Below are 24,123 nucleotides of genomic sequence, written 5' to 3'. Positions count from 1 at the left end.
TCGTGGGCCCTCGGGGCGGACACTTAGGGTCCTCGTGGGCCCTCGGGGAGGACAGTTAGGGTCCTCGTGGGCCCTCGGGGTGGACAGTTAGGGTCGTGGGCCCTCGGGGTGGACACTTAGGGTCCTCGTGGGCCCTCGGGGTGGACAGTTAGGGTCCTCGTGGGCTCTCGGGGTGGACACTTAGGGTCCTCGTGGGCTCTCGGGGTGGACAGTTAGGGTTCTCGTGGCCCTCGGGGTGGACACTTAGGGTCCTCGTGGGCTCTCGGGGTGGACAGTTAGGGTCCTCCCGGGCTCTCGGGGCGGACAGTTAGGGTCCTCGTGGGCTCTTGGGAAAGCCACATTCCAGGGGGCTGTGCCCCTGCCATGCCCCTGACCAGCAGCATGAGTGAGGGCAGAGGCGCCGTCCTGGGCCCTACTTGAGAGTGGGTGCGAGCTGGTGCCAGGCCCTCATGAGCCAGTGTTTCCCCAGCTTGTAGAATGAGGACCTGTGTCTCCCTGGTGGTGTGTGTCTTTAGGAATGAATACATGTGTCATGTTCTCTAACCATGTCAGAAGCTAAAAATCAGTAACAGGTATATGGAAAATCCATATTTGGAAATGAAATATACCTCTAAATCACCCACAGGCCAGAGGGGACCCCAGGAGACGAGGCACCAGCTACTAGAGAACCAGGCCCAGGAACACATGTTCGGGAGCCAGGCTGGCCGGGTGCCCAGAGCTGAGTCCCCACAGTGGTTCCAGTGAAGGAGTGAAGCCCACAGGAGCACCAAGGGCCTGAGGACGCTGGCACGGAGACGAAGGAGAGGCTGCCAGGGGACAGTCAGGGAAGATGAGGCCTGGTCTTGTGCCACGAAAGGCCCATGCAAAAGGAACAGTGAAGGCGGGTGGGGGGTGCCGTGGCTGGGTAGCCAGGTCACCTGCTCCAGGGAACCCCCCGCTCAGCCGGGGCGGCGCAAGGCTGGCGGCCGTCTGGGGTGGGCGCTGGCTCAGCCTAAAGGACAGAGCCACAGATGCTTTCCAAGAAATGGGCGAAAGCCTGCGTCTCTGCCAGGAGGGCAGCCAGGGTACAGGAGGCTCGAGGACCACAGCACTGAGCCCCAACACCCTGCTGTCCCCAGACTGCCTGCACTAGAGTGGCTGGGCCACCGGGCAGCGGCCTGAGCCTGGCCAGGCAGAGGCTCCCTGTACACAGCGTCTTGGGACAACAAACCACAGCAGCTGGTGTCCGGCTCTACGGTTAGAAACAGAACTTTATTCCTCCGGGGGCTGAGACGTGCACTTGGGGACCAGCCACACATTCAGTTTGCAGGGCTCCCCTGTTCCTCGCAGACTTGGTTGGTCAGCGGCCAGCAGCTCCCTGGCCTGTGGCTGCCTCTCACCAGCAGGGTCACTGGTTTCTGGGGAGTGTCTACCCTGGAACACAAGAACACCCGGGTGGTAGGGTGCCCCTGAGCCCAGCCAGACCCCAAGCAGTGCTGGGACAGAGAGATAGGAACCAAGGCCACCCTGGCACCAGCCACTCCCGGTCTGCTTGGTGAATCCGATCCACATGTGCCAAGGCCCAGGGCCCCTGCCGTCGGAACCGGGGCCCTAGCAGTGGAAAGCCAGCCCGGTGCAGTGGCTGGTCACGGTGGGAAGACCGAGGGATGCACGGGAACACGCGCCACTGGAGTACAGCGGCCAGGGAGGAGCCGGGACCCCAGCAAGGGCAGGGAATGAGCCCTGTGGTCACGGGGCAGTGGTGCCAAGGCCTGAGGCACGGGCAGCTTCAATGCTTCTCCCCCCAGATGGCCCCCATGACTCTGGACCTGCCCTCAAGGCCCCACCACCTAACCTAACACACCTGCTGTCGGCGCCAAAGCGAAGAGCAGAGGGAAGCTGGCGTCCCCCAGCTCGGACGCCACTCTCTCCCCGCCACTTGGGCTCACCTGCTGCTCACACCAGCCACCTCCGCTTCCGGGTGTGCCTGGCATGCCGGGTTCTCAGCACATCAAGGTTGTCAACATCAAGGTCATCAGAAGCACCCTGGCAGGGGGAGGCAGAGCATTCACCAGAGTCTGGGGCTCCCTGAAACAAAATCCAGGCAGTGGGACTGAGTGACCCCTCCAAGCCATGATGGGCGGGGAAGGGGCAGGGAGTGAGGGCACTCCCTGTGGGCAAGTGTCCCACTTGGGATGGGGCCCCCTCAGCGTGGGCCACGTGTGACTTGCTTCCCATGGTGCTCGCCCTCCCTCGGGGGCTCCAACCTCGTCTAAGCCATCCCTGTGGCCAGCCTTCTACTCCCCTACAGGCTGGCCGTCACACATGGCTGGGGCACGGGAGCCTCTTCCCCTGGCCGGCCAGGGTCCTCAGCCCGCTCCCAGGCAGTGCTTTCTCCCTCACTTCAGCCCAGGAACTCTCGAGGCACAACCATGGGAAGACACGGACAGCCCCTGCCACCCTCCCCACGGCAGGCCCACAGCTCCAGCGGAGGCTGCCTGCTTCTGGCGGTTTCTTAGGGATGCCAGCCCCTGGCGGCTGCAAGTGGACACCCTGGCAGCAAGGGAGGAAGCCACTCCGGCCACGTCTCCTCCTGGCTTCTCCTCCAGGGTTCCGAATGTGGTTTTGCCTACAGAACTTGGAAAACTCTTCCCAAGTATACTCAGAGAGGTGACAGCAAGAGGGACCTCGGGGACCCTGGAAATGCAGGACGAACACAGCCGCCACCCTCTGCTGTGCCTGGGGCCTGCCCCGGAGGGCCGGGTCAGCATCTGCAGGAGAACAAGGCCCCTCTCCTCTTCTCCACACCGCCCCAAAGGGCAGCAACTTCTGCAGAATCTACACGCAACCGGGCAGGCAGGAGCCAGCTTCCTCCTCCTGACACCGAGCAGCCAGCCCTCCTGCCCACAACTTCCACCGACACCCACCCCGCCGCCGGCCATGGGGAAGTGGGGCTGGGCACCCACCTCACCTGAACAGGCTGTGTGGCCACCCTGTGACCCAGCTGCCCGGTTCCATCTGCGAGTTCCAGCTCACTCAGCTCTTCCTCCTCACTCTCGGAGCCCGCCATTGAAGCTGCTGAGAGGGTGGTACGGATGCCATGGGGGGCCAGAGTGGCCAGAAGTGCAGGGAGGGTGAAGGCTGCCAGGAACCGTGCCCGCAGCAGGAGGTAGGCAGGGTTGTCCTGGAGCTGCCCCTGCACCAGCCCCCGTGAGGCCTGCAGCACTCCCGTTGGTTGTTGCATTTTGACCCCGGCTGGGAGGTGCACCAGGGAGGCAGCCTTGTGCTCCAGGGCCTTCTTGTGGAGCAGGAGGCCAGCCAGTGCCCGCAGGCTGCACAGGGCTGGGGGCTGGTAGGGCAGTCTGCTCACCAGGGGAGGCACGTGCACCCCCCGCCGACCCCCCAGCCACTCCTGTGTGGCCATCTCTCCCTCCTGCGACAGCAGGCCCAGGTCCAGGGCCCCCTTCTCAGGCCCAGGCTGTGGCAGGGGTGGTCTCTCCAGGCCCAGAGGCCCCCTGGGCTCTTGTGTCCCCGAGGGGGACCCTGGTGTCCCTGCTGGCTCACTTGCTGGGATGGCACCACCAAGGTCTGGCAGCCTCCTGGGCCAGGGGGGTTCTGCTTCAGGCAGGTCAGTCTGGGTGGATGTCATGGGTGCAGTTACCTCCCTGGCCACCTGGGCCTCTCCAGGGACAAGGGCCACACTGCCACCCACTTCTGCAGGACTTTGGGGGGGGGCCTGCATGGGAGGGGCTGGTGGGTCTGTCCTGCAGGAAGGCTCTGGTTCCACCTTCATACTGGCCACAGCCCTGGGGTCCTGGGCTGCCTGAGCCTCGGTCAGGGGAGGCAGCAGAGTGGCCAGCAGCCCTGCGGGGCCAGGGGTCCCTACGGGCCTGGGAAGGCCCACCACAGCTGGCACAGGAACGGGGAGGAGCCCCTGGGCTGTGAGCACCCAGGTGACAGGCAGCGGGACACTGGCCACCACACCTGGTCCTCCCACATGCGTCAGGCTGAGGGGCTGGATGGGCGGTGGGGTGGGGCTGGGGGCTGCAGGGAGGAAGGGCGGCGCCTCAGGCAGGCCCTGCTTCCGGGATGCAGCAGGGGCCTGAGACTGTCCGAGACCGCTCCCGGGGCAGCTCACAGAGACCTGGCCGGGGCCCAGGGAAGGGGCTGTGCCCTCGGCCCCTGTGAAGGCAGGAGCAAGGGGTAGGGCTTGCAGGGTAGAGAGTCTCTTGTCCGTGGCTGAAGTCCCAACCTCCTGCTGGAAGCCAGAAGTGCCCGGCCTGGCTGCTGCTGGGGTCCCAGGCCCAGAGAGTGGTGCATTTGAGATGGCGGGCCCAGGGGCTGGGCGGCAGTGCGGGGCGTGTGGTAGAGGGGGCTGGAGGACCACAGGCGAGGAGACCAGCAGCTGGGATGGTAGCAACACCGGGCCCCGGGCGGCCTCCCTGGCACGGGCCTCCTGAAGCCGCTTCTCCTGAAGTAGCTCTGACACAGTCTTTCGCTTGGGCCGGGAGCCGGTCGGAGCCAGTGGGGACACCTGGGGCAGGGTGCGCTCTGCCCGGCCAGAGACCCGTCTCCGGCTCCCTTTGTTGCTGGCGCTGTTTGAGGCTTCTTGAACCAGCAAGTTTGGGAAGGGGCGGCCTATGGGGAGGACAGACCACACCTGAGGAGGAGCCCCAGGCATGTGGCCCAGGGACAGCCCCCGCTGCCATCCCCTCATCAGGAGGACCCTCGTGCGGAGCCTGGGATCTGGAGCCAAGAGGGGGTCCAGCGGCATGTCCTGGGTCTGCCGAGTCACAGTAGTTACCCCAGACCCCAATGCTCTGGCCAAAGCCAGGCCACTGGGCACTCTGGGAAGCCCGGCCCATTTAATGGTGGCTGAGACCAGCTGGGAGCCCAGGCTTTGCCTGATGCTGCTGGCTTGGAGCATGCGCGGACCCTCACTCAAGAAGACCCCTGCCTCCGGGCCGCATGTGGGGGAAGCCTCAGGGCTGCAGGGTGCTGGCCCAGCCGGACTCTCATCCCTGCGGTGGGACTCATGGGGGCTGTCACCAGGGGCCACAGGCTGTGCTGCTTGGGGGCTGTGGGTGAGAGCCCGGGCCAGGTGAGACCTCTTTCCCCCAGGGCAGAGCAGCAAGGGTGTTACCTGGGGTGTTCTGGGCACTGGAGGAGGCCTGGAGAAGGGAGAGAGGAGAGGGGTCAGCAGCTCGGGCACATCTGTGGGCTCGGAGCACCTCTCCTAGCATCCGACTGTCCCCTGCCACTCCCTGAAGCGGGGACGAGGCCCCAAGGGCTGGTGTGGCCTCACACACGCCTCTGCAGGAACTCCGCGGCCACAGCGGGCAAAGGCCTGGCCTCCTGCCCCCCCGCAGCTCCTCCCAAGGGTGCCCTGAAGAGCTCTTCTGGGAGGTTGCGGACAGGCTGGGGTCCGCAGGGAGAGGCAGGGGACAGGGAGCACAGAGGACTAGGAGTCACCCCAGTGCTGTCTCTGCTTTTCTAAGTGACAGTGCTTTGTCCTCGCCTCCCCAGGTGACTGGGCTCAGGGGTGAGGCCTTGGTGAACTCGTGTGAATTTAGTTCCTGGAGCAGAAAGGCAAGAACCAGGTACCCATGGCAGACAGTGCCCATGTCCATGACCTCCGCCCAGTGGGGTTATGGGGGAAACGCTAGGCACATGGGCACCCGAGTGTCAGCCCCAATCTGCACCTGCCTGACTTCCCTGGGGCCTCTCAGGGCTGCGTCCCCTCAGGTGGGAAGTGCAGATGCCTCCCTGGGGGTGTGGCAGAGTGGGTGGGGCAGGCATGGAGCCTTCGTGGAAGCGCAGTCCATGCTGGGGAGGGCAGCAGTCATCCTCACTTCTCAGCCCAAGTGCCCGTTACCTGTGGCAGATGCAGTGATGGGTCCTGAGCACCAGCCCGGGGCAGGCTGGGCGGCAGGGCCTTCCTCTCTTGGACGACCTCCAAGCAGCCGGCAGTGTCGATCTGGAATAACTAAAAACACAGGTGGGAAGGCTCCCTGCCCAGCCCTCCGCAGACCCTACGCCCGAGACTCAGGAGGCGCTCTAACTGCAGCTGCTTTCGGGGGCTGCTCTGAAGCCCCAGAGGCTTGGCAGGGCCTGGGGTAGCCCCGAGGCTGTGGACACCCAGCAAAGCCTCCCACATGCCCGGCCTGCTCTCCGCCCTCCCCATCTTCCACTCACGCAGGGGCCCCAGGGGCCGCTCTACAGACAGCGTTTGTCGCAATGGTGGCAGCAGGCTCTGTCCTGCGCCCCCGCGCGTTCACTTGCTGACAGTGTAAGGCATGGAAAGTACATTTTCAAGGCCAGAAACTTTAGATAACGGGATTTTAAGGAATGAATATATGGCAGATTTCAAAACTTCACCAAAACCTTTTCACAAGGCAAAGAGAGATGAAACTGTCCGAGCGGCCTACCTGGGTGAACAAGGTAAACACGGGGGTGCTGGTCAGGTGGGCCTGCTGCAGCTGCTCCCTGAGGTCATCCGCTGTGGGCACAGGGGGACAGACGGTAAGCAGCCTCAGCTCCAATGTGGCTTTTGAGAAGGCTCCAGGAGCCCTCAGGATTGGGAGCCAGGCCGGGCTGGGAGGAGAGGCCTTGGCACCAGCACTACACAACCATGGCTGGACAAAGCGGGGGGCCCTCTCAGCCCTGTCACCACACAAAAAGTCAGCCCAGCTACCACGTGCTTGGCCCAGGAAGAGTGGTGGGGCAGGGAGGGAGGGCTGACTCTGACTGGGTGTCCTGGAAACCTTCAGGAACAGAAAGCTCACCAGAGATGGGGCCCACCCCAAAAAGTGACCACTATCTGCTAGGCTGGATGGACTCCTCATCCTCACCCCAGCCCCTAGGAGGCTCCCAAGGAAGCCCCAAGCCATACCTCGAGTCTGCACTGCGGCGGGTCTCCGGAGAGCCTGTGTGCAGGGCAGGACGACGTCCCCCACCCAGGGGGTCACAGCCAGGAGCAGCCGGCGGTCCAGGAGCCTCCGGTTCAGAGCCTGTCTCCAGCGCCGCTGCCCGCTCTGGGCGGCTCTGTGCCGCAGCCAGCGCACATGGGACCGGGCCATGCTGTCACCAGGGCTGACCCCTGGGGATGAGCTGCGCAGGGGCGGCTGCCCCAGCTGCTCTTTCTGTAAGAAGGTGGCACTTGGAGCCCCTGGCCAGGCCCGGCCCCTGGAGTGGACCCAGCTCGGCGGCCAGTGCTGCCCTCCGACCCCGTCAGGGTGTGACCGTAAGGGGAGAAGAATCGCTCAGACCAGGGCAGGGCACGTGATGGTGTGGGTGTGCGTGTCCACAGTAGGCCTCACCTGTGTGCAGCTCTGAACAGGTGTGTTGGCCCTGAGCACCCTCAGCACGGTCTCCATGGGCACCGTCGGCAGACGCCTCCCACACTGATGAGAAACCTGCCTGAGGTGGGGCACGTGGGGGCCTTCCCCACACTGCCCAGACACGGCCGCCTCTTCACCCAGGCTCCAAAGTGTGACTGTGCAGAGCCCAGCTCTGCCTCACAGAACGTTCACCGTGGGAAGAGCAGGGTCCCCAGGCAGGGCCTCCCCTGAGGCCTGTCTCCTGGGAGAGTAACAGGGTCCCACGCCCCCCATTCAGCTTCTCAGGCTGACAGCAGCTCCTCTGGGCAAGGCCCCAGCCCAGGGAGACACTGAGTGTGCAGCAGCGGGTGCCAGGCCCTTGGCTCTGTCAGTAGCCTCAGTGTCCACTGTCACCACCAGCGCCTCCCAGGACAGACCAGCCTGTTCAACTCTGATGGCTCCACAGACACGGCCAGAGCCGGGCCTGCGCCCAGGGCCTGACATGGCGAAGACCAAGACAGGCAGACCACCATGAGCCACGCTGGGCCCAAGTCAGTGGAGAGGCCCTCCCCAAAAAGGGTCTCCAGTGTGTAGGCTCATGGCGGGGAAGGGGGCTCCTCCCACTGCCGCCTCTGCCCTCCCCCACCCTGCCTTGGGGGTGAAATGTTTCAGAAATGCCTCCAGGCCCAAGTGCCCATTCAGCCACGTCCATGAAACTGTCAACAAGCTGGGAAAAATGCAGGCTTCCCCAACAAGCCCCCCACCACGCACAGCTCTCCAGAGCTCAGCCAGAAGCAGCATGTTGTGATCGCACGAACTCTGGGGCCCAGCTGCCGCATGGTCCCCGAGCACCCGCCCTGGCGAGCGCCGGGAGTGCACTTCCCATGGTGCACCTGGGGCCTGGCCTACCTCGGGGGCCTGCTTCTCTGCACCCGCTGGTTGAGTGTCTGCCAAGTGGGAGGCCTGGGCAGTTCTCGGTACGGGGCTGTGGGCCCTGGCAGGGGCCTGTGCTGGGCTCCTCTCCTCTCCAGGAGCCGTGGGTGTGGTAGAAGCTTCCTTGCTGCCACTGGACCCCTTGAGAGGGCTGGGGGAGGCAGTGGGGCATCCCAGCCAATCCCCTGCCCCTCTGGTGCTCTGCCTGGCAGGAACCCACAGATCCATGTCCGGGACCACGTATTGCGGGGACAGCGGCGCTAGGCCACCCTCCCCGGCCTGTGCCTGCTCCGGCTCCTCCTCGTCACTGCTGCTGCTGCTGCCCACTCTGCTGCTGCCTCCACTGCTGCTGCTACTGCTGCTAGAGCTCCAGCGGACCCTGTGACGGGCCCTCCGACGCCGCCTCCGGAGACCCTGCTTCTGAGGGGAGGAGGGGGCTACTTGGAGGCCTCGGCTTCCCAGGGTTTGCCAATGACAGCAGCAAGCAGGCCAGCCCTTCGGCGAGATGTCCAATAAGGGCACCTCCGGGGTCAAGAGCTGCTGCCAAGTCAGGGTCTCCCTCTGCCCTTGGCCACCCAGAACAAAAGCCAGGGCCAGAAACCAAATGCCCCCCGCTTCCCTCCACCCACCTCTCTCCTTCCCTCCTCCTGCTGGGCCCCCCAGTAACAGGTAAAGAACGAGTGAATGCCTCACCCCCATCATGATCTTCCACTTGCTCAGACACTGGGAGCCGGACCGATGGGGCAGCTCAGAAGCTATTTTTGCCCAGTGACCTACAAAGGCCAAACCCCAAGGAAATGGCGTCATCCAAAGATTCGTCCCCAAGATGGACTCACTGTTCTCTAGGAGACTTGCCGTGGGTCCCGTTACCAGAGTGGGGCTTCCTGCACACCCTCACACTGTGTGAGAAGCAGGGTCAAACATGGTGGGCACATCTGACTCTCAGTGGACGCTCAGGCCCTTAGGAAAGTTCTGGCAAACGTGTGAGAACGGAGAATCGTCCCAAGCACACCCCGAGGCCCTCACATATCGGCTCGCCTCAGCCCTCCCCCATGATCCACACTCTCCATGCATCGGTGGGGGAGCACAGGTGCTGCTCTCACAGGGCAGAGCCTTAGCAGCCGGTGTGTCCCTGCACATGGCAGTACCACAGCTAGAATTTAGTCTAAGGAGACATCACAGATAGAAGCAGCATTAGCTATAAAACACTCAGCTCGTCGGGTGTGGCGGCACACACTTGCAGCCCCAGCTACTTGGGAAGCTGAGGTGGGAGGATGGCATGAACCCAAAAGCTTGCAGCCTCAGTGAGCTATGGTTGTGCCCCCGCACCCCAGCCCGGGTGACAGAGCTTGCTCTGTCTTGATCTTGATCTCATTTCTAAAAAACAAAAAAAGAAACTAGAAAAACTATCAACAACTTACCAACACCGTATTTTTCTATTAATTCAATTAACTGTTCCTCTTCTTTTAAATTCCACCGCCCCTTTTTCAGACTGAAATGTAATCTCCTGAGATACCTGAAAGTGACATGGAAAGAAAAGAACCTGTTAGACGCTGAGACGCTGCCCGTTGCCGCCCCAGCTTCTTTCACGGTTTCTTGGCGATGACACTGAAAGTGCAAACGACAAAAGAAAGCTATCAATAAAGCGGGCTTCATCAGAGTCCAAAGCTTTGTGTCCCAGAGGACACCGGAGGACACAGTGGACAGACCAGGAGAGAACGTTTGCAAATCACGTGTCTGTTAAGAAACTTGCATCTGGAACACACAGAGAACTCTTAGAAGTCGGTAATACCAAGACAAATAATGCTAAAAATGGGCCAAGGACTTAAACAAAGACATTCCTCTAAAAATCTATTTCTGTGAACAGTCACCAAGCACATGACAAGAGGCCCCACATCATTAGCCACGGGAAGGCGCACGTGAAAACCACAGTGACACGTCACTTCACACCGGAGAGGGTGGCTAAGAATCACAGACGGATCCCAAGTGCTGGTGAGAACGTGGAGAACCGGAAGCCTGAGACATCACTAGTGGGAACACGAAACGGTTCAACCCCTTTGGAAAACGGTCCCCCATTCCTCAGAAGGTTAAACACTGAGTTACAATGCCACTCCCAGGATACACCTAAGATAAATGAACAATGTGTCTGTGTAAAAACGGGCAGGGGAATGTTCAGAATGTTTTCAGGGTTCACCCACATTGTACCAGAATTTGCAGAAATATATTTATGTTAGCATTCCACTCTTTTAAGGCTAAATGATACTGCACTGCATGAAAAGTTTGTTTTCTACTCATCGGCTGACGAATGCTTGGGCTGTTTCCAAAGTGTTACTGGTGAAAGATGAACCGTGTACACTGCTGTATCTGAGTTCCTGCTTTCAATTCTTGTGGATTCTATGCTTATCAATCTTGGGGGTATAATTCTATGTTTAACTCTTTGAGGAACCACCATCCTTTTCCACAGACGCTGGACCATTTTACATTCCCACCAAAATGCACAAAAGTTTAATTTCTCTACATCCTTGCCAACACAGTGACTTTTTTAGATTAACAGCTATCCCAACGCACGTGTTTGACCTGTGCCTCCCCCGTGACTCAGCGCTGGGCATCCCTGCACGTGCTTGCTGGCTGCCTGTGCATCTCCTTAGGAGAGACAGCCACTCGAGTTCTTTGCCAGGTTGAGATTGGGTGGTTTTTTGTTGAACAGCTTTCTTTTTGGGGTGATACGTTTTACAACTGATTTTGGTGATGGCTGCACAGCTCAACGAATACTAAATACTAAAAACCACTTCACTGTAATTAATTTATTTATATTTTTTTGAGAGCCTGGGCTCTCTCGCCCAGGCTGGAGTGCAGTGGCGTGATCTCGGCTCACTGCAACCTCCACCTCCCAGGTTCAAGCGATTCTCCTGCCTCATCCTCCAGAGTAGCTGGGACCACAGGAGGTGCATATCACCACACTAGGCTAATTTTTGTATTTTTAGTAGAGATGGGGTTTTGCCATGTTGGCCTGGCCTCAAGTGAAGTGATCCACCTGCCTTGGCCTCCCAAGGTGCTGGGATTACAGGCATGAGCACTGCGCCTGGCTTTTGAACGACAGACTTTAAATGAACGCACCACACAACATGTGAATTATCTCAGTAACGCTGTTTTTGAAAGGACCAGGACAAGCAAAGCGGGGGGCTGCAGCGTCTGCCCAGGGACCCTGCCCACCAGCGGTCTGGGAGAATCTGACAACAAGGGTCAGGATAGGCCGACCAGGGCGCCGTCTCCAGTGCCGACCGTGCCCTGCTCATGGCAAACACGCAATAAAGCCAAGTCAAGGTTGGAAAAAAATAGCTTCTCCTGCTTCCCACACAGGTCAACCCTGGCACACCAAGCCCCACGGGCTGCGTTCTGCTCCTGTGATAGCAAATCCCTCCTGGCTGCCGTGGCCCAGCCTGCCCAAGGCCTATACGAGGGTCAGCTTTCAACCCACGCCAGCCCCTCCCTCACCCAGCACTGTGCAACTCACCGATCTCGGCACTGGGCATCGCTCCTACCTGGCACCTCTTCCCGGATTTTAAACCAATCCTGCTCCCCATATTTGGCAACAGCTTGAAGCAACTTCTGCAGGACAGGACAGGCAGACAAGTGAACTCTCTGCAGGCACGGCCACAGCCTCCTCACCCTGGACCCAGTCAGACAAGGGCCCACTGGGGCCCCGCAGCCACTGAGCACAGTCCTGCCACCTTCCCAGAGGCCAGTTCTCCCAGGGCACAGCACACTTACAGCATCTTCCTCGGGGGCCCAGCACCCCTTCTTCAGGGCAGGATCCAAGCTCTTGGTCCACCGATAGATCAGCTGCATGGAGTCCCTCCCTTCCATATAGTAGACGACTAGAAACAGAGGAATGGGTGGGGTCCCATGGGGCCAAGTCACACACCATACAGTACACAGCTAGGGACAGGGGGGTCCCATACAAAGAGTCACTTTAGTCATCAAGAGGTGAACTGTGGAACAGCCAGGCCTGTTTAAGCCCTGGCACATCTTGCTGCTTCTCTGTGAAATTTCCCCTGCACATCTCCACTGTCCTGATGTGGGGCCCCGTGACAACCTGAGAGACATTGGGAAGGGAAGGGACGTGGGGGGGCATCTCACATCTGTGGGAGGGGACGTGGGGGGCGTCTCACTTCTACGGGAGGGGATGTGGTGGGGGGTGTCTCACTTCTGCAGGAGGGGATGTGGGGGGCGTCTCACTTCTGCGGGAGGGGATGTGGGGGGCGTCTCACTTCTGTGGGAGGGGATGTTGGGGGACGTCTCACTTCTGCGGGAGGGGATGTTGGGGGGCGTCTCACTTCTGCGGGAGAGGATGTGCAGGGGGCGTCTCACTTCTTTGGGAGGGGATGTAGGGGGGGTGTCTCACTTCTGCAAGAGGGGATGTGGGGGCGTCTCAATTCTGCGGGAGGGGATGTTGGGGGCATCTCACTTCTGCGGGAGGGGATGTGGTGGGGTCTCACTTCTGCGGGAAGGGATGTGGGGGCGTCTCACTTCTGCGGGAGGGACTGTGGGGGGCCGTTTCACTTCTGCGGGAGGGGATGTGGTGGGGGGTGTCTCACATCTGCAGGAGGGGATGTGGGGGGTCTCGCTTCTGCAGAAGGGGATGTGGGGGTCTCCCTTCTACGGGAGGGGATGTGGGGGTCTCACTTCTGCGGTAGGGGATGTGGGGGTCTCACTTCTGCGGTAGGGGATGTGGCTGCCGACCCGCATCTCCTGCACCAGCTGTGTGAGCATGCGGTCTTCCTCCTCCGTCCACTCCTTGCGTTTCAGGGTTTTGTTGTGCTGCTGGAATTTCTGCAGGCACTGGAAGGCGCTGCGGCTGGTCTTCCCAAGGCCCAAACAAAAACAAATGGGTGTTATTGCGCTGCAGGACTTCCAGATCTGGCTCTGAGTGCTCCAGGCCACAGGTGGGCCCATTAGGCACCAGGGTGACCCTTTTGCAGGCCCCGGCTCTTCTTCTCCCAGACTCCTGTGGGCTGATGGAGTGCACCCCAGGGTGGGAAGACACTACACCCACTAAAGAGGACCGGAAAGACCAGGTAAGAAGAATCAAAACCTTTACTTAAGAAAATATGAAGAATTCACAGCAGGTGACTGATGTGACTCCAAAACCACATTGCAGCTCACTCAACAGAGAAGCTCCCAGCTGGGCAGGGGCCAGGAAGCGTGCTGCTCCGCACACGCTCTGCTCCGCACATGCTGTGCTCTTTAATGCATGTGCTAGCACCTTCTCTCCCTTCTCCAGCCCCGGGGTGTCTCCAGCTACGGGGTATGGGGTGGGACAACCCTTGGCGTGGCATCCATGTCTCAGGAGATGCCCTCAGAAGGGAGGGCCCCGAAGTGACTCTCCCAGCTTCCCTGCGTGGCTCAGTACAGCAAGCCCACCTTCAGTCTACACGGCAGACCAGGTGTCCAATTCTTGTAAGGGGTTTTCCAAGATGAGTGTTACCAGAACCCTGTTCTCTTAAAGAGAGCTGCTGGGTGACAGAGGGCACCCAGGGCTGGACGTGGTGTTGCTGAGCTGTGAGGTTTGCTTCCAAGGCTTTCTTCCCTATCAAGTCCTTCCCAGCTCATTACAGCACAGGTCAATCTGAGACTCATTCACCACAAAGAAAACCACCAGCCCCAGCTATGTGAGCCACAGGGCAATCCTAGTCATATGTGTGAGCCTCGTTCCCCCAGCCACCAGGCCCACACGGGAGCACTTCCGGGGGCATCGACAGGCCTAGGGCCTCACCTGTCCTCCTCACTCAGGCTGGAACTTCCCCACAGGTGGAAACAGAGGTCCTTATCACACCCATCCCAAGCCTGCCGAAGGATCTGGGAGGGCAAAGGACTGGAGGGTAGGGCGGGGTTCAGAGCTCAGGCCCTGCTGGGGGAGCTGACAGCAGCCACCCCACAGGAGGCTGGAATGAGGCTGCCGAGGCCTTAGCCTTGCTGTGACAGGGCCAGAACACTTCCCTGGAAGGAGAAAGAATCTGGTGGGGGAACTGCTGGCATCACAAATTTCCGTTATTCACAGAGAAGCATGTCTGACTGCGTGTTCCAAGGAGAGAAAGCCATTGATGGGATGGGAGACAGAGGGTTCACAGGGAGAAAGGCTGCACTCATGGTTTCATCAAACCAGCAAGGCAGAGTGGAAGGGAAAGAGGCCACAGAGTGACACAGCTCAACACACCAGACCCAGGCAGGGCACCAGGAACACTGACCCTCCCCGTAAAGCCAGAGGCTGGCCAGGTGGGTGACAAAGCAAAACCCAGCCGCATGCTGCTTTCATGAACACCTCAAATGATTCTTTAAAAGGCCAAAAATACAGGGATGGGTAAAAAATGTAAAATAAAGCAGGAGTGGCAACGTTTTTACCAGGAAGATGGAATTTAAGCTTAAAAAGAATAAGGAAGATAAAGGGAGAAGGTCTTTTCTTTTTTTTTTTTTTTTTTTTTGAGACAGAGTCTCACACTGTTGCCCAGGCTGGAGTGCAGTGGCACAATCTCCGCTCATTGCAACCTCCACTTCCTGGGTTCAAGCAATTCTCCTGCCTCAGCCTCCCGAGTAGCTGGGATTACAGGTGCATGCTACCACGCCCAGCTAATTTTTTATATTTTTAGTAGAGACAGGGTTTCACTATGTAGGCCAGGCTGGTCTCAAACTCCTGATCTCAGATGATCCGCCCGCCTCGGCCTCCCAAAATGCTGGGATTACAGGCGTCAGCCACCATGCCCAGTCGATAATGACTTTTAAAAAAGACATAATTTGCAAAGTAAATACAGTCATCATGGCTGGGAGCCATGATGGCACCACCGCACTCCAGCCTGGGCAATAGAGCTGGACTCTGTCTCAAAAAAAAAAAAAAAAAAAAAAAAAAAAAAAAAACAAACCCAAAACACCAAAGCCATCATAAAGTTATGTGGGCTGGGCACAGCACTCATGCCTGGGATCCTAACACTTTGGGAGGCTGAGGCAAGGAGGAATGTTTGAGCCAGGAGTTCAAGACCAGCCTTGGCTCAATTGGGTAACTGATATAGATTAGGCCCTACGTACAGAGATAAACAACTTTCTCTTAAAAACAGTTTTGGCGAGTTTAGCTTGGTCTGCTATAATCAGGTGCTCGGCCATCAAGAAACACATCTGAAAAATGGAGATTCTACCGATCACGGCCCTAGGTCAAGTTCCAGTCAAATTCAGATAAAGAACCACCATAAGAACTCCCAGAAACCCAACTATTTAAAAACGGAAACACAGATTCCGAGATGAACCTAGGTCCAAAGAGACAGTAAAAATGGAAATGGGGCTACTCTGGAATCATGAAAAACCGTTCACACCGAGCTGCTCGCAGAAGAACATGGCCTGAAAAGCCTTCCTTCTCAAGACACAGGCCCACATGCGTGAAGAACTGAGTCCCCATGCAGGAAACCAGAAAGATGGCAAAAACAACTCAAACCAGGAAAAAGTGTTCTTTAGAAATGTCGACAAAATAAACTCCTGAGGTTGACAGAGACAAAAGACTAAAAGTAAAAGAGGCGACAAACGCGGGTAAGCTGAGCCCACACCGCTGCCTGGAGAGGCCCGTGTCAGAGAGGTGGGCGGGCTGCCTTCCCCAGGGCCATGGCCTAGACGTGACGACACACAGAGACCTGGCAGCTAGCGAGCACCAGGGACCCCCCATTTGTCTGGAAGCCTCCCGCTATGGAGCCCACACACCGTCAGGCCTCCTGGCCCCGGGGTCCGGGGCGGGTCCTTACCCCGAGCTCCTCTGCAATCCTCTGCCACTCCAGGTGGTCGTGTGCAGCCGCGATCGCCTGCAGCCGCTCCAGCTCCTCCCCGCTCCACTCCTGCTTGTTGATGCTGGGGTGCTCCGAGTTCTGCCAGAACTTCTGGATCTCCTCTGCGCTACGGCTGCCTTCAAACTGCACCAACAGAGACGTTCAGCCTCATGCGGGTGACCCCCCTTCCAGGCACTGAGGAGGGATGTTTAGCCTTGTGTGGGTGACCCCTCTTCCGGGCACTGAGGAGGGAGAGCTAAGCAGACCCCCGGCACAGCTGGTGCCTGAAGAGTATCTTACTGCTCGTTTATTTCCTTTTGTATATAATCTCTTCACAGATAATCACCCCTTAGTTTATAGTCGGAGGACTGTGTAGAGCAGAAACATTCCAGAGCATGAACTAGGGAACAGCCACACACCAGGACAGGAATCAACAGCCCAGGCGGCAGTGCTCCTGCCTGAAAGGGCATGTGTTACACGGCAGGCCGGCCCAGGCAGCCGCGTTCAACATCGTAAAGATACCTGCTGTATGGCAGGCTTGGAGCAAGAGTCACTCCTCCTGAAAGGGAGGTGTAGTTTCTTGCATCCAGTTCTCGTGGAAAGCTGGCCTCAGGCTGGCAACCTCGCGTACGTCCGAGGGCTCAAAACCCCTCTGGTGTAATCGTGCCTGGGTGGTTGTACACCATCAGCTGTTGCGACTGTGCTGACTCAGAGCATTCTCCTGTAGAAATTCCTAGAAGTAGCCTGCCCCTAGATCGGAGATGCTGCACACTGCACCCTCCTTGCTGCACACTGCCCATCTCCTTGCCTCGGTGGCCTAATAGGGGAGGACCCCTTACTTATCGCTCACGTGACTGTCTTGACCCTATCACTGTCCTTAAGATGACCTTACTCACTACCCTTCCCCACAACCTGTATCTAATGGTACAGACGCGCCTGGACGCTGGGGACCTCGCCTGTCTCTGCTTTTGGTGGTGTTGGCCCCGAGCCCAGCTGCTCCTATCCAGTCCTTCGGTGTTCTGTCTCATTTCTTGGAGCCTGTGCCTCAGCACAGCGATAGGGGACACCCCATGACCCTAGCAGGGCCGGACCCTACAGCCTTGCAGGCCACTGACCCGAGGGGCGCCCTGGACACGGCTCCAGGCTGAGCCGTTGTTCTCGCCAGCCAGCTGCAGGCTTCCACGGCTGCCAGTAAGCGGAATCTTCGTCCGGCTCACTGGGCCTTGCATAGCCAAACACGTAGACTTGGGTCCGAATGCAAGGCCGGGGGCCTTGCGACTGTCTCAGAAGGAGCCGTGCACCAGCAGGAGGCCCTCACGAGGCCACTCGCCACTCCCGACCTCTGGACATGAGCTTCGCCGGGGTGGCAGGGGTGTCACATGGAAACTGTAGCTCGGGGTGGGGGTGTGGCCTTAACCCCCAATTCCAACCCCCCCACCCCCACCCCCGGGCTATAAGGAGCTGTGCTGAGCTGCCTGGGGCTCAGACCTGCCCCTGACTTACGTTCATATTGGAAATCTTCTCCCAGTCGTGGCTGTCCAGCCTGTCTCCCAGCAAGGCCTCTTCAGGAAGCTGGCTGGAGGAAGGGATGAGGGCATTGGTGCCATGCCTGGCCCGGGAGCTCCCCTGGGCCCTCCCGGGAGGAACCCCTCACTTGATGTCCTGGATCTCCTTCTCGGCCTCCCTGGCCTGCTTCTCCAGGACCTGCCTCTCTGGCTCACTGGAGACTTTGCTCTGCTTCTGGTGCAAGTACTCAAGCCTGCAAAGCAGAACAGAGGTGGAAGGGCCGCGGGCCTGAGGGCTGCTGGGCGGGACGGGTTCTCTTCGAGGTACAGGGCAAGCAGTGTGAGCTCAGCTGGGATTCTGAGTCTTCCTCACCTTCCCTGCCTCGGGAGGGAAGCTGCGGCACCCTCTAGGCTGCCACCCGGGTTGGAAGGGCTGCAGTGCCTGCTGAAGCAGAGGCTACCACCTGTTGGCCCCCACATCTCGGAGCTCGCCACAGTCCTCCCAAACCTCAGTGCCCCAGCTCCCAGGCTGCACCTGGCACAGAGATGCAGCTGTGGGCAGATGTCCTGACTCATGCCCAGTGAGGAGGCTGGAGGCTGTGAGGCCACAGTGAAGAACCACTCCCCAGCGCAGGCCAGGGAGGAAAACCCAGCTCTCCCCAAGCCTGAGGAGGGACCCACGATCAACACTGCAAACCCTGACCATGCACATCAAGCCACAGGGGGCAGGCGGGTCCCAGGACCCCGGGCCTGGGCAAAGGCCTCTCAGTGCCCAGAGATGCCCTGGCTGCTTCGATCCTCACGGCACCCCCTCTGCCTTGAGACCTCATGGTGGCCGCACAGAAGACACGTGGGGACCGCGGCCAGCCCGGTGCTGCTGGGTCTCCTGGCTCTGGGGGCCCCTCTGTCCTGGACCACAGTCATCCAGACAGCAGCACTTGCCATCAAGCGCTGACAGTAAGGCCACACTGTGCCTCACTTTAGTCACGCCTTACCACCCCATCAGCAAACAGGTTTCAGGAATGGGGAAGAGAGGCCCAGAGAAGAGAAGCTGCCTGAGCCGCACACCTCACTGTGGCCGTGTGGACTGACCCCGCACTTAGTCGCCCGGCCATGAGGAAGCCCCCTTGGCGGGGGAAAGGGCATAAAAATCCAGGCATCAGCCTCTCTCCATGGCTGGCAGAAGCCGCTGCAGGCCAGAGGCATGCAGCTAAGCTGAACCTCCGCCTAGCCCACACCGCCCAGCCTCGACTTTTCCTGTTGGCTGGGACAGGCTGTTTTGTTTGTTTTTGAGACAAGGTCTTGCTCTGCCGCCCAGGCTGGAACGCAGTGGTATAATCTTGGCTCACTGTAGCCTTGACCTTCTGGGCTCAATCGATCCTCCCACTTCAGCCTCCCAAGTAGCTGGGACCACAGGCATGCACCACCACACACAGCTCATTTGTCTACTTTTTGATTTTACTTTTTCACAAGCCATGCTGCCCAGGCTGGCCTTGAACTCCTGGGCTTAAGAGAGCCTCCTGCCTTGGCCTCCCAAAGCGCAGGGACTCCAGGTGTGAGCCCTGCACCCAGCCTAAAGGCTGTTTCTGACCTTTGTTTTTAGACTTACTTCAGTAACTTGGGCTGAAGCAATCGCTGCAGGCGGTCACTCACCACTGACTTTCGAAGCAAGGCCTTTTCCCAGTTCTTCCCTGAGGAGAAGCCACAGTGCCATCACTGAGGGTCTTCGTCCTATCCATGGCCCAGCCCAGCAATGAGTGTGCATTTCCCGAGGCGGTGGGGGGGCTCACAGATGCAGCCCCTCCACCCAGCAGACACAGCTCCACCCATGGCGTGGTGCCAGCTCAGTGCACGGTCACCAAGGCTCTGCGGCCCAAGACCGGGCGGGGAGACCGAGCAAGAGGGTGGGGTGGGGCCCGGCCAGCCCCTCATGACTGACATTCTGGAAAGGATCTGCTCAGCGTGGGAAAGGCAGGGGTCAAGGGGCCGGTCCCAGTGGTCAAAGCCTGAGGAACCATGAGGTCACAGCAGAGAGAGGTCTGACAACTTGGGGAGAAACCAGAGAAGGCAAGGCTGTAGGGAGGGGCCCCCAAGTTCAGGGGTGCCATGGGGCCGGCCAGGGCTCTTACATTTGGTCACGAGGAGCTCCTCGAAAGCCTTGATACCCTGGGCAGCCTTCTCCCTCGTGTCCTCGTTGGCAGGGGGCCCCTGTCAGGGCGCACCGTATCACCACAGGCACAGACCACGTGTGCTCCCTCCGGAGCCCACAGCAGGACTCAGGCCCCTGGTTCCCGTCCTCCCCCACTGTGAGGCTGAGGGTTGCAACCCTGTCGGCCCCTCCACGAGGCGGAGTTGAGCCTTGGACACGAAACATGGGCGCCTACATGAGGGCTTGTGCATCGCTTCACGGGGGCACGCCCTGGAGCCCAGTGCAGCGCAGTGCAGAGGCCAGCCTGCCCACCACAGATGAGGCGGTTTTAAGGAGGTTGACCAGTTATCTTGAGCTCAAGGGAATTCACCACGCCCCACAGCAGGACCTGGGGACAAGAGCCCTTCTGATGAGAGCAGGGCCTCGGCTACTCACCACGCCGGTAACCTTGTCCTTGAAATACGGCTTCATGAAGTGCCCCATGTATGTGCTCGGGGGCAGGCTCCTGCCGTCCCTCACCTTGGTGCCTTTGGACCCAGCCAGATCCCTCATGAGTTCCTCCTGTGACAGACATGAGGCAAGGATCCCCTGTGGGCCGGCAGCAACGACTCTCCCTGTGGAGAAGGGGAGCCGGGGCAGGGGCGAGGCAGAGCACTGGGGAGCACTGGACCTGGGAGGCCCAGCTGTGGGAGGCTCTTGGGGTGGGGAGGCGTGGGCAATGTGGGCACAACCCATCCGACCTGCTGCTCCCGGTTCTGGGCCAGCAGCAGGTTGGCATCCGCCAGCTTCTCCTGGATGACCTCCTGGTAGACCATGTTCAGCTGCAGGCAGGTCTCTGGGTCTTCAGGGAGGGTTTTATCCTTGGGGTCGTCCTCATCGTTGCTGGCTTCACCCCACCTTTCTTCTTCCTGGTTACGAGCCAGAAACGGCACATAAGGAGATGAGACGTGGACGGTCCCGTCCTCGGGAGCCAGTTGCCCGTTGCTGGGCCTCCACCGAGGCAGCCCGGCACAGCAGCAGCCAATGTGGAAGCAGGAAGAGGTCCTAGTGGGCAGCAGGAGGGTGTCTGGGCCTGGGAGTGGCTGGTCGCTCTCAAGGCGGCCCGCGTGAGCCTCTCCTAATCCACGGCAGGTAGAGCCCCCTGCTGGAACGCGCCAGGGCTGGGGCGACCCTGAACTCTGTCCCGAGCCCATCGTGTCCATCAACAGCAAGTCTCTGCAGAGCCAGGAAGCAGACGCGGTGAAAACACCTGGCTCCAGGGGGCGCGCGCCGACAGACGACGGAGCACACGGCCGCTAAACCGTGAGCTAACTCAGTACCTATGGCCTTGGCGGAAAAAGGTAGCAAACGGCAAACGTTTTCCAAAGGAAACAAAAGGCAGCTCCGGCGGCTGGCCTCACGGGGCGGCCGCCACGTGCTGTTTAGGTGCTCGTGTAGTTCTCTCGTGTTTTGAGACAAGGTCTCACTCCACCACCCAGGCTGGAGGGCAGTGGTGCAATCACACCTCACTGGACCCTCAACTTCCTGGGTTCAAGTGATCCTCCCACCTCAGCCTCCCACAGGCATGCGCCACTGTACCAGCTAATTTTTGTACAGCTGCTCGTGTTAACTGATGTGTGCTGTAAATATCCCCACTATCCCACAGGAATCTGAGGCACTGAGAAGTGAGCTGTGAGAGGCAGGACCCAGGTGCACGACTCACAACTGCCACGAGTGACAGATGCCACACTGGAGACAGGTATAAGCTCAGAAAAACGCCAAGGGATGTGATCACCAAGCTGTTAACGGTGGTTATTTCTAGGGACAATTTCAGTGACAGATGCTTTTTCTGATTGCTTTTATAACAAAGGGGCATCATTTTTACAATGCAGAAAAACCGCCAATATGGTTCAAACCACACCCCCTCCCCCCAGGCCACTGGGGAAGGTGGTGGCAGGCCTGGCTCAGTGGCACAGCCAGGTCAGGCGGCAGTTACCGAGATGAGGGCATCAGCAGCATCCAGGTCCTCAGAAGGCGGCGAATCTGTCATAAACACAAACAGCACAGTGCTGGGACCAGCGTTGGGTCGGGGTGGCTCACCACTGCTTCCTGGGTAGGGCAGCTCACCACTGCTTCCTGGGCAGGGCAGCTCACCACTGCTTCCTGGGCAGGGCAGAGGAGAGAAGGCCTGGGGCCGTGAGGTGGTGAGAGAGCCTCAGGCTGAGGCTTGCAGTGAGCGGAGCTTCCCTCCCCAACAGTGGGGTGGGCACTGGACCAAGGCAGAGTCACCCAGACAGAGAGGACTCTGACTGCACACTGGGGAGCCCCAGGCACACGGGACAACGCTCCACAGGGCTCCCTGGATGGCACAGGCTGTTTTGCACTGAAGAGACAGATGGGGAAGCTTTAGCGGAATGGGCCTATCCTTCCAGAGCTCAGCCAGTCTGAGGGAGGCACAGACACAGAGGCCCTGCCCACAGGAGGAAGACAGCAGGTTGCCTCGGAGGCAGGCCCTGGGTCTGGGGAGAGGGGCAGCAAGGCTGAGAGGTCTCCTAGCAAGGCAGCAGCTGGTGGGGTTGAGGGGAGGCTCAAAAGCCAAAGGGACCACAGAGGGGAGCCCGTGGGGAGGGGAGCAGGTTGGGAGGGCAGGCTGTGGGGTGGGGTCTGTGGGGAGGGGAGGCTGAGAGGAGAAGAGATCGTGGGGGTGTGAGCTGTGGTGACCATCCAGGCACGGACTGTCCAGGCTGCTGCTGAGTCAGCTCCAGGCCTGCCCTCTCCTCCCAGGATGGTCCACTCCAGAAGCCCCGCACAGGGCCAAGGTGGCCAGGGCCAGACCCTAGGAGGCCTAGAACCCACAGTGCACACACAGCCAGCAGGTTCAGGGGCCAGCAAAGAAGGAACTGTCAGAAGCTCTCTGGCTGGAGGACAGGCAGGTACCAGTGATGGTAAAAATTTGGGCCTGGTCCAAGCAGCCCCAGCCATCATTTTATCATCATTATTATTTTCAGAGACAGGCTCTTGCCGCGTCACGTCCAGGCTGGACATGAACTCCTGGACTGAACAATCCTCTCGCCTCAGCCTCTGGAGTCCCTAGGATTACATGCCAGAGAGATCACAGCCAGCTACCATCACACCCTAATGTACCTGAGAGGAACCCAGAGGGCAGACCAGCTGTTCTTAACCAGGCCCCCAGGAGGCCAGGTGCAAGGGGCTCACCTGCTTCAGAATCTGACTCCAAACTTGACTCTGAGGTTTCCATGTGCATGCCCGAGGAGCTAGGGTCCAAAATCCTTTCCAGCTCCTTGATCTCCTGTGTTATCTTCTCTCTTTCAGCGTCTATATCCATGACTTCGCCTGCTTCCAAAACACATCCCAAGATGTTAGACACCAAGACCATGCCGGGGTCCCATTCTCCTTCAAACACACCCACCCCCATGGGACGGCAGGAGCCTGCTCGGCAGTGGGCACTGAGCTCCCCAGAGAAAGCTTAGGAGGCCAGGCTGAGAATCCGGGAGCCCTGGGGCTGCAACCTCAGACCCTTCTGTACCCCACGAACTCCTGATACGTGCTTTGCCAAGAGCCTAAGCCCCAAGAACGTCTCCTGCCTGCTCTGAGGCTACAGCCAGCAGGCAGGGAGTGGATGAACAAGGGCAGGCCCCACTGTCCAGGCTCTGCCCCCACGCCAAGCCACTCGGAAACTCGCCACGCAGTGCAGAAGGTGTGTGATGCGGCGGCAAAGTCACCACAGGGCAATGACACAGCCCGTGATCCCCGTGAAAGCTAAACCCACGGCCACAGCTTCAGGCCGTCCTGCTCTCCCGCGGTGCAGAGCGGGACCGAGGGAAGCCCCGCTTCGAGGCTCGGCCGCCGCGCAGTCCCGAGACGCACGCGGGAGCCCTGCAGCCGGGGCGGCCCCGCCAGAGCCTCCTCGGAGCCCGCGGGGGCCGCGGCCCGCTCCCAGCAGAGGGGATCCCAGGGCCGGAATCCCCGCGGGCCCGGGATCGGCCAGACGAGGCGACGCCGGGCCTCAGTTTCCCGAACTTCGGACGCTGCCCCGCCCACATCCCGGGCCTCGGCTGTCCGCTCCTCGGGACAGCGCCCCCCGCCGCGGGGAGAGGCTGGGAGCTGCCGGCGCCGCCCGCGCGTCACCTGCCAGGCGCAGCCCTCACCTACCGGCTCGAACCCCGCCGTCTCCGGGGCGACCGCACGCCGGACGCTTCCGGCGGCTGGGGAACTTGAGCGCCGCGCGCCGGAAGTCCCGCCTCCTAATGCGCGGGGCACGCCGGGACGGCCGCTACGGCCACCCGGGACCACAGGGGTTACCGGCTCAGTGCTGCCCTCGTGCGGCCGCCCCGGGGACAGCCTCCGCACGCTCTGGAGGGGCGCGGGACCCCAAGGCAGGGGACAAGTGGGGACAGGCACCCGGCCACCTGGTCACGATCCGGAAGCCCGGTCCT

At 60.0% G+C, this 24,123-nt stretch overlaps 1 protein-coding gene across 7 annotated transcripts; it reads right to left on the bottom strand.

Moving 5' to 3' along the window:
* Positions 1 to 1,232: 1,232 nt before the first annotated feature.
* Positions 1,233 to 23,913, bottom strand: SNAPC4 (small nuclear RNA activating complex polypeptide 4). Of its 7 annotated transcripts, none has more exons than XR_012516461.1 (24): positions 23,840 to 23,913; positions 22,883 to 23,023; positions 21,663 to 21,709; positions 20,428 to 20,595; positions 20,123 to 20,248; positions 19,668 to 19,746; positions 19,148 to 19,229; positions 17,688 to 17,792; positions 17,537 to 17,609; positions 16,013 to 16,177; positions 12,947 to 13,094; positions 12,003 to 12,109; positions 11,746 to 11,840; positions 9,653 to 9,747; positions 8,925 to 9,004; positions 8,208 to 8,651; positions 7,299 to 7,382; positions 6,872 to 7,121; positions 6,408 to 6,478; positions 5,855 to 5,965; positions 5,123 to 5,150; positions 2,946 to 4,617; positions 1,929 to 2,067; positions 1,233 to 1,413 (listed from the first exon to the last, which is right to left on the bottom strand). XR_012516461.1 is itself a non-coding variant. In XM_074394501.1 (24 exons), the coding sequence occupies exons 2-23, from the start codon at positions 23,010 to 23,012 to the stop codon at positions 1,936 to 1,938; spliced, it is 4,287 nt and encodes a 1,428-aa protein (XP_074250602.1). In that variant the 5' UTR covers positions 23,013 to 23,023; positions 23,840 to 23,913; the 3' UTR covers positions 1,233 to 1,413; positions 1,929 to 1,935. The 7 variants fall into 7 exon arrangements, 6 of the variants coding, with proteins under 6 accessions (XP_074250602.1, XP_074250606.1, XP_074250605.1 ...); XM_074394501.1 differs by having other exon boundaries at positions 2,951 to 4,617; XM_074394505.1 differs by having other exon boundaries at positions 1,929 to 2,025; positions 2,951 to 4,617.
* Positions 23,914 to 24,123: the final 210 nt, after the last annotated feature.

This window comes from Saimiri boliviensis, chromosome 2, assembly GCF_048565385.1.
Source record: "Saimiri boliviensis isolate mSaiBol1 chromosome 2, mSaiBol1.pri, whole genome shotgun sequence".
Taxonomy (NCBI): domain Eukaryota; kingdom Metazoa; phylum Chordata; class Mammalia; order Primates; family Cebidae; genus Saimiri; species Saimiri boliviensis.
This window is presented reverse-complemented; position numbering and strand designations above follow the sequence as displayed.

Coding starts and splice junctions, on each gene's coding strand:
- SNAPC4 (XM_074394501.1), bottom strand. CDS start 23,012: ATGGATATAGACGCTGAAAGAGAGAAGATAACACAGGAGATCAAGGAG. Junction 17,610..17,687: donor AAGGAGATCCAGGACATCAA/GTGAGGGGTTCC, acceptor CCCTTCCTCCAG/CCAGCTTCCTGAAGAGGCCT. Junction 13,095..16,012: donor GGATTGCAGAGGAGCTCGGG/GTAAGGACCCGC, acceptor GGCCTTGGGAAG/ACCAGCCGCAGCGCCTTCCA.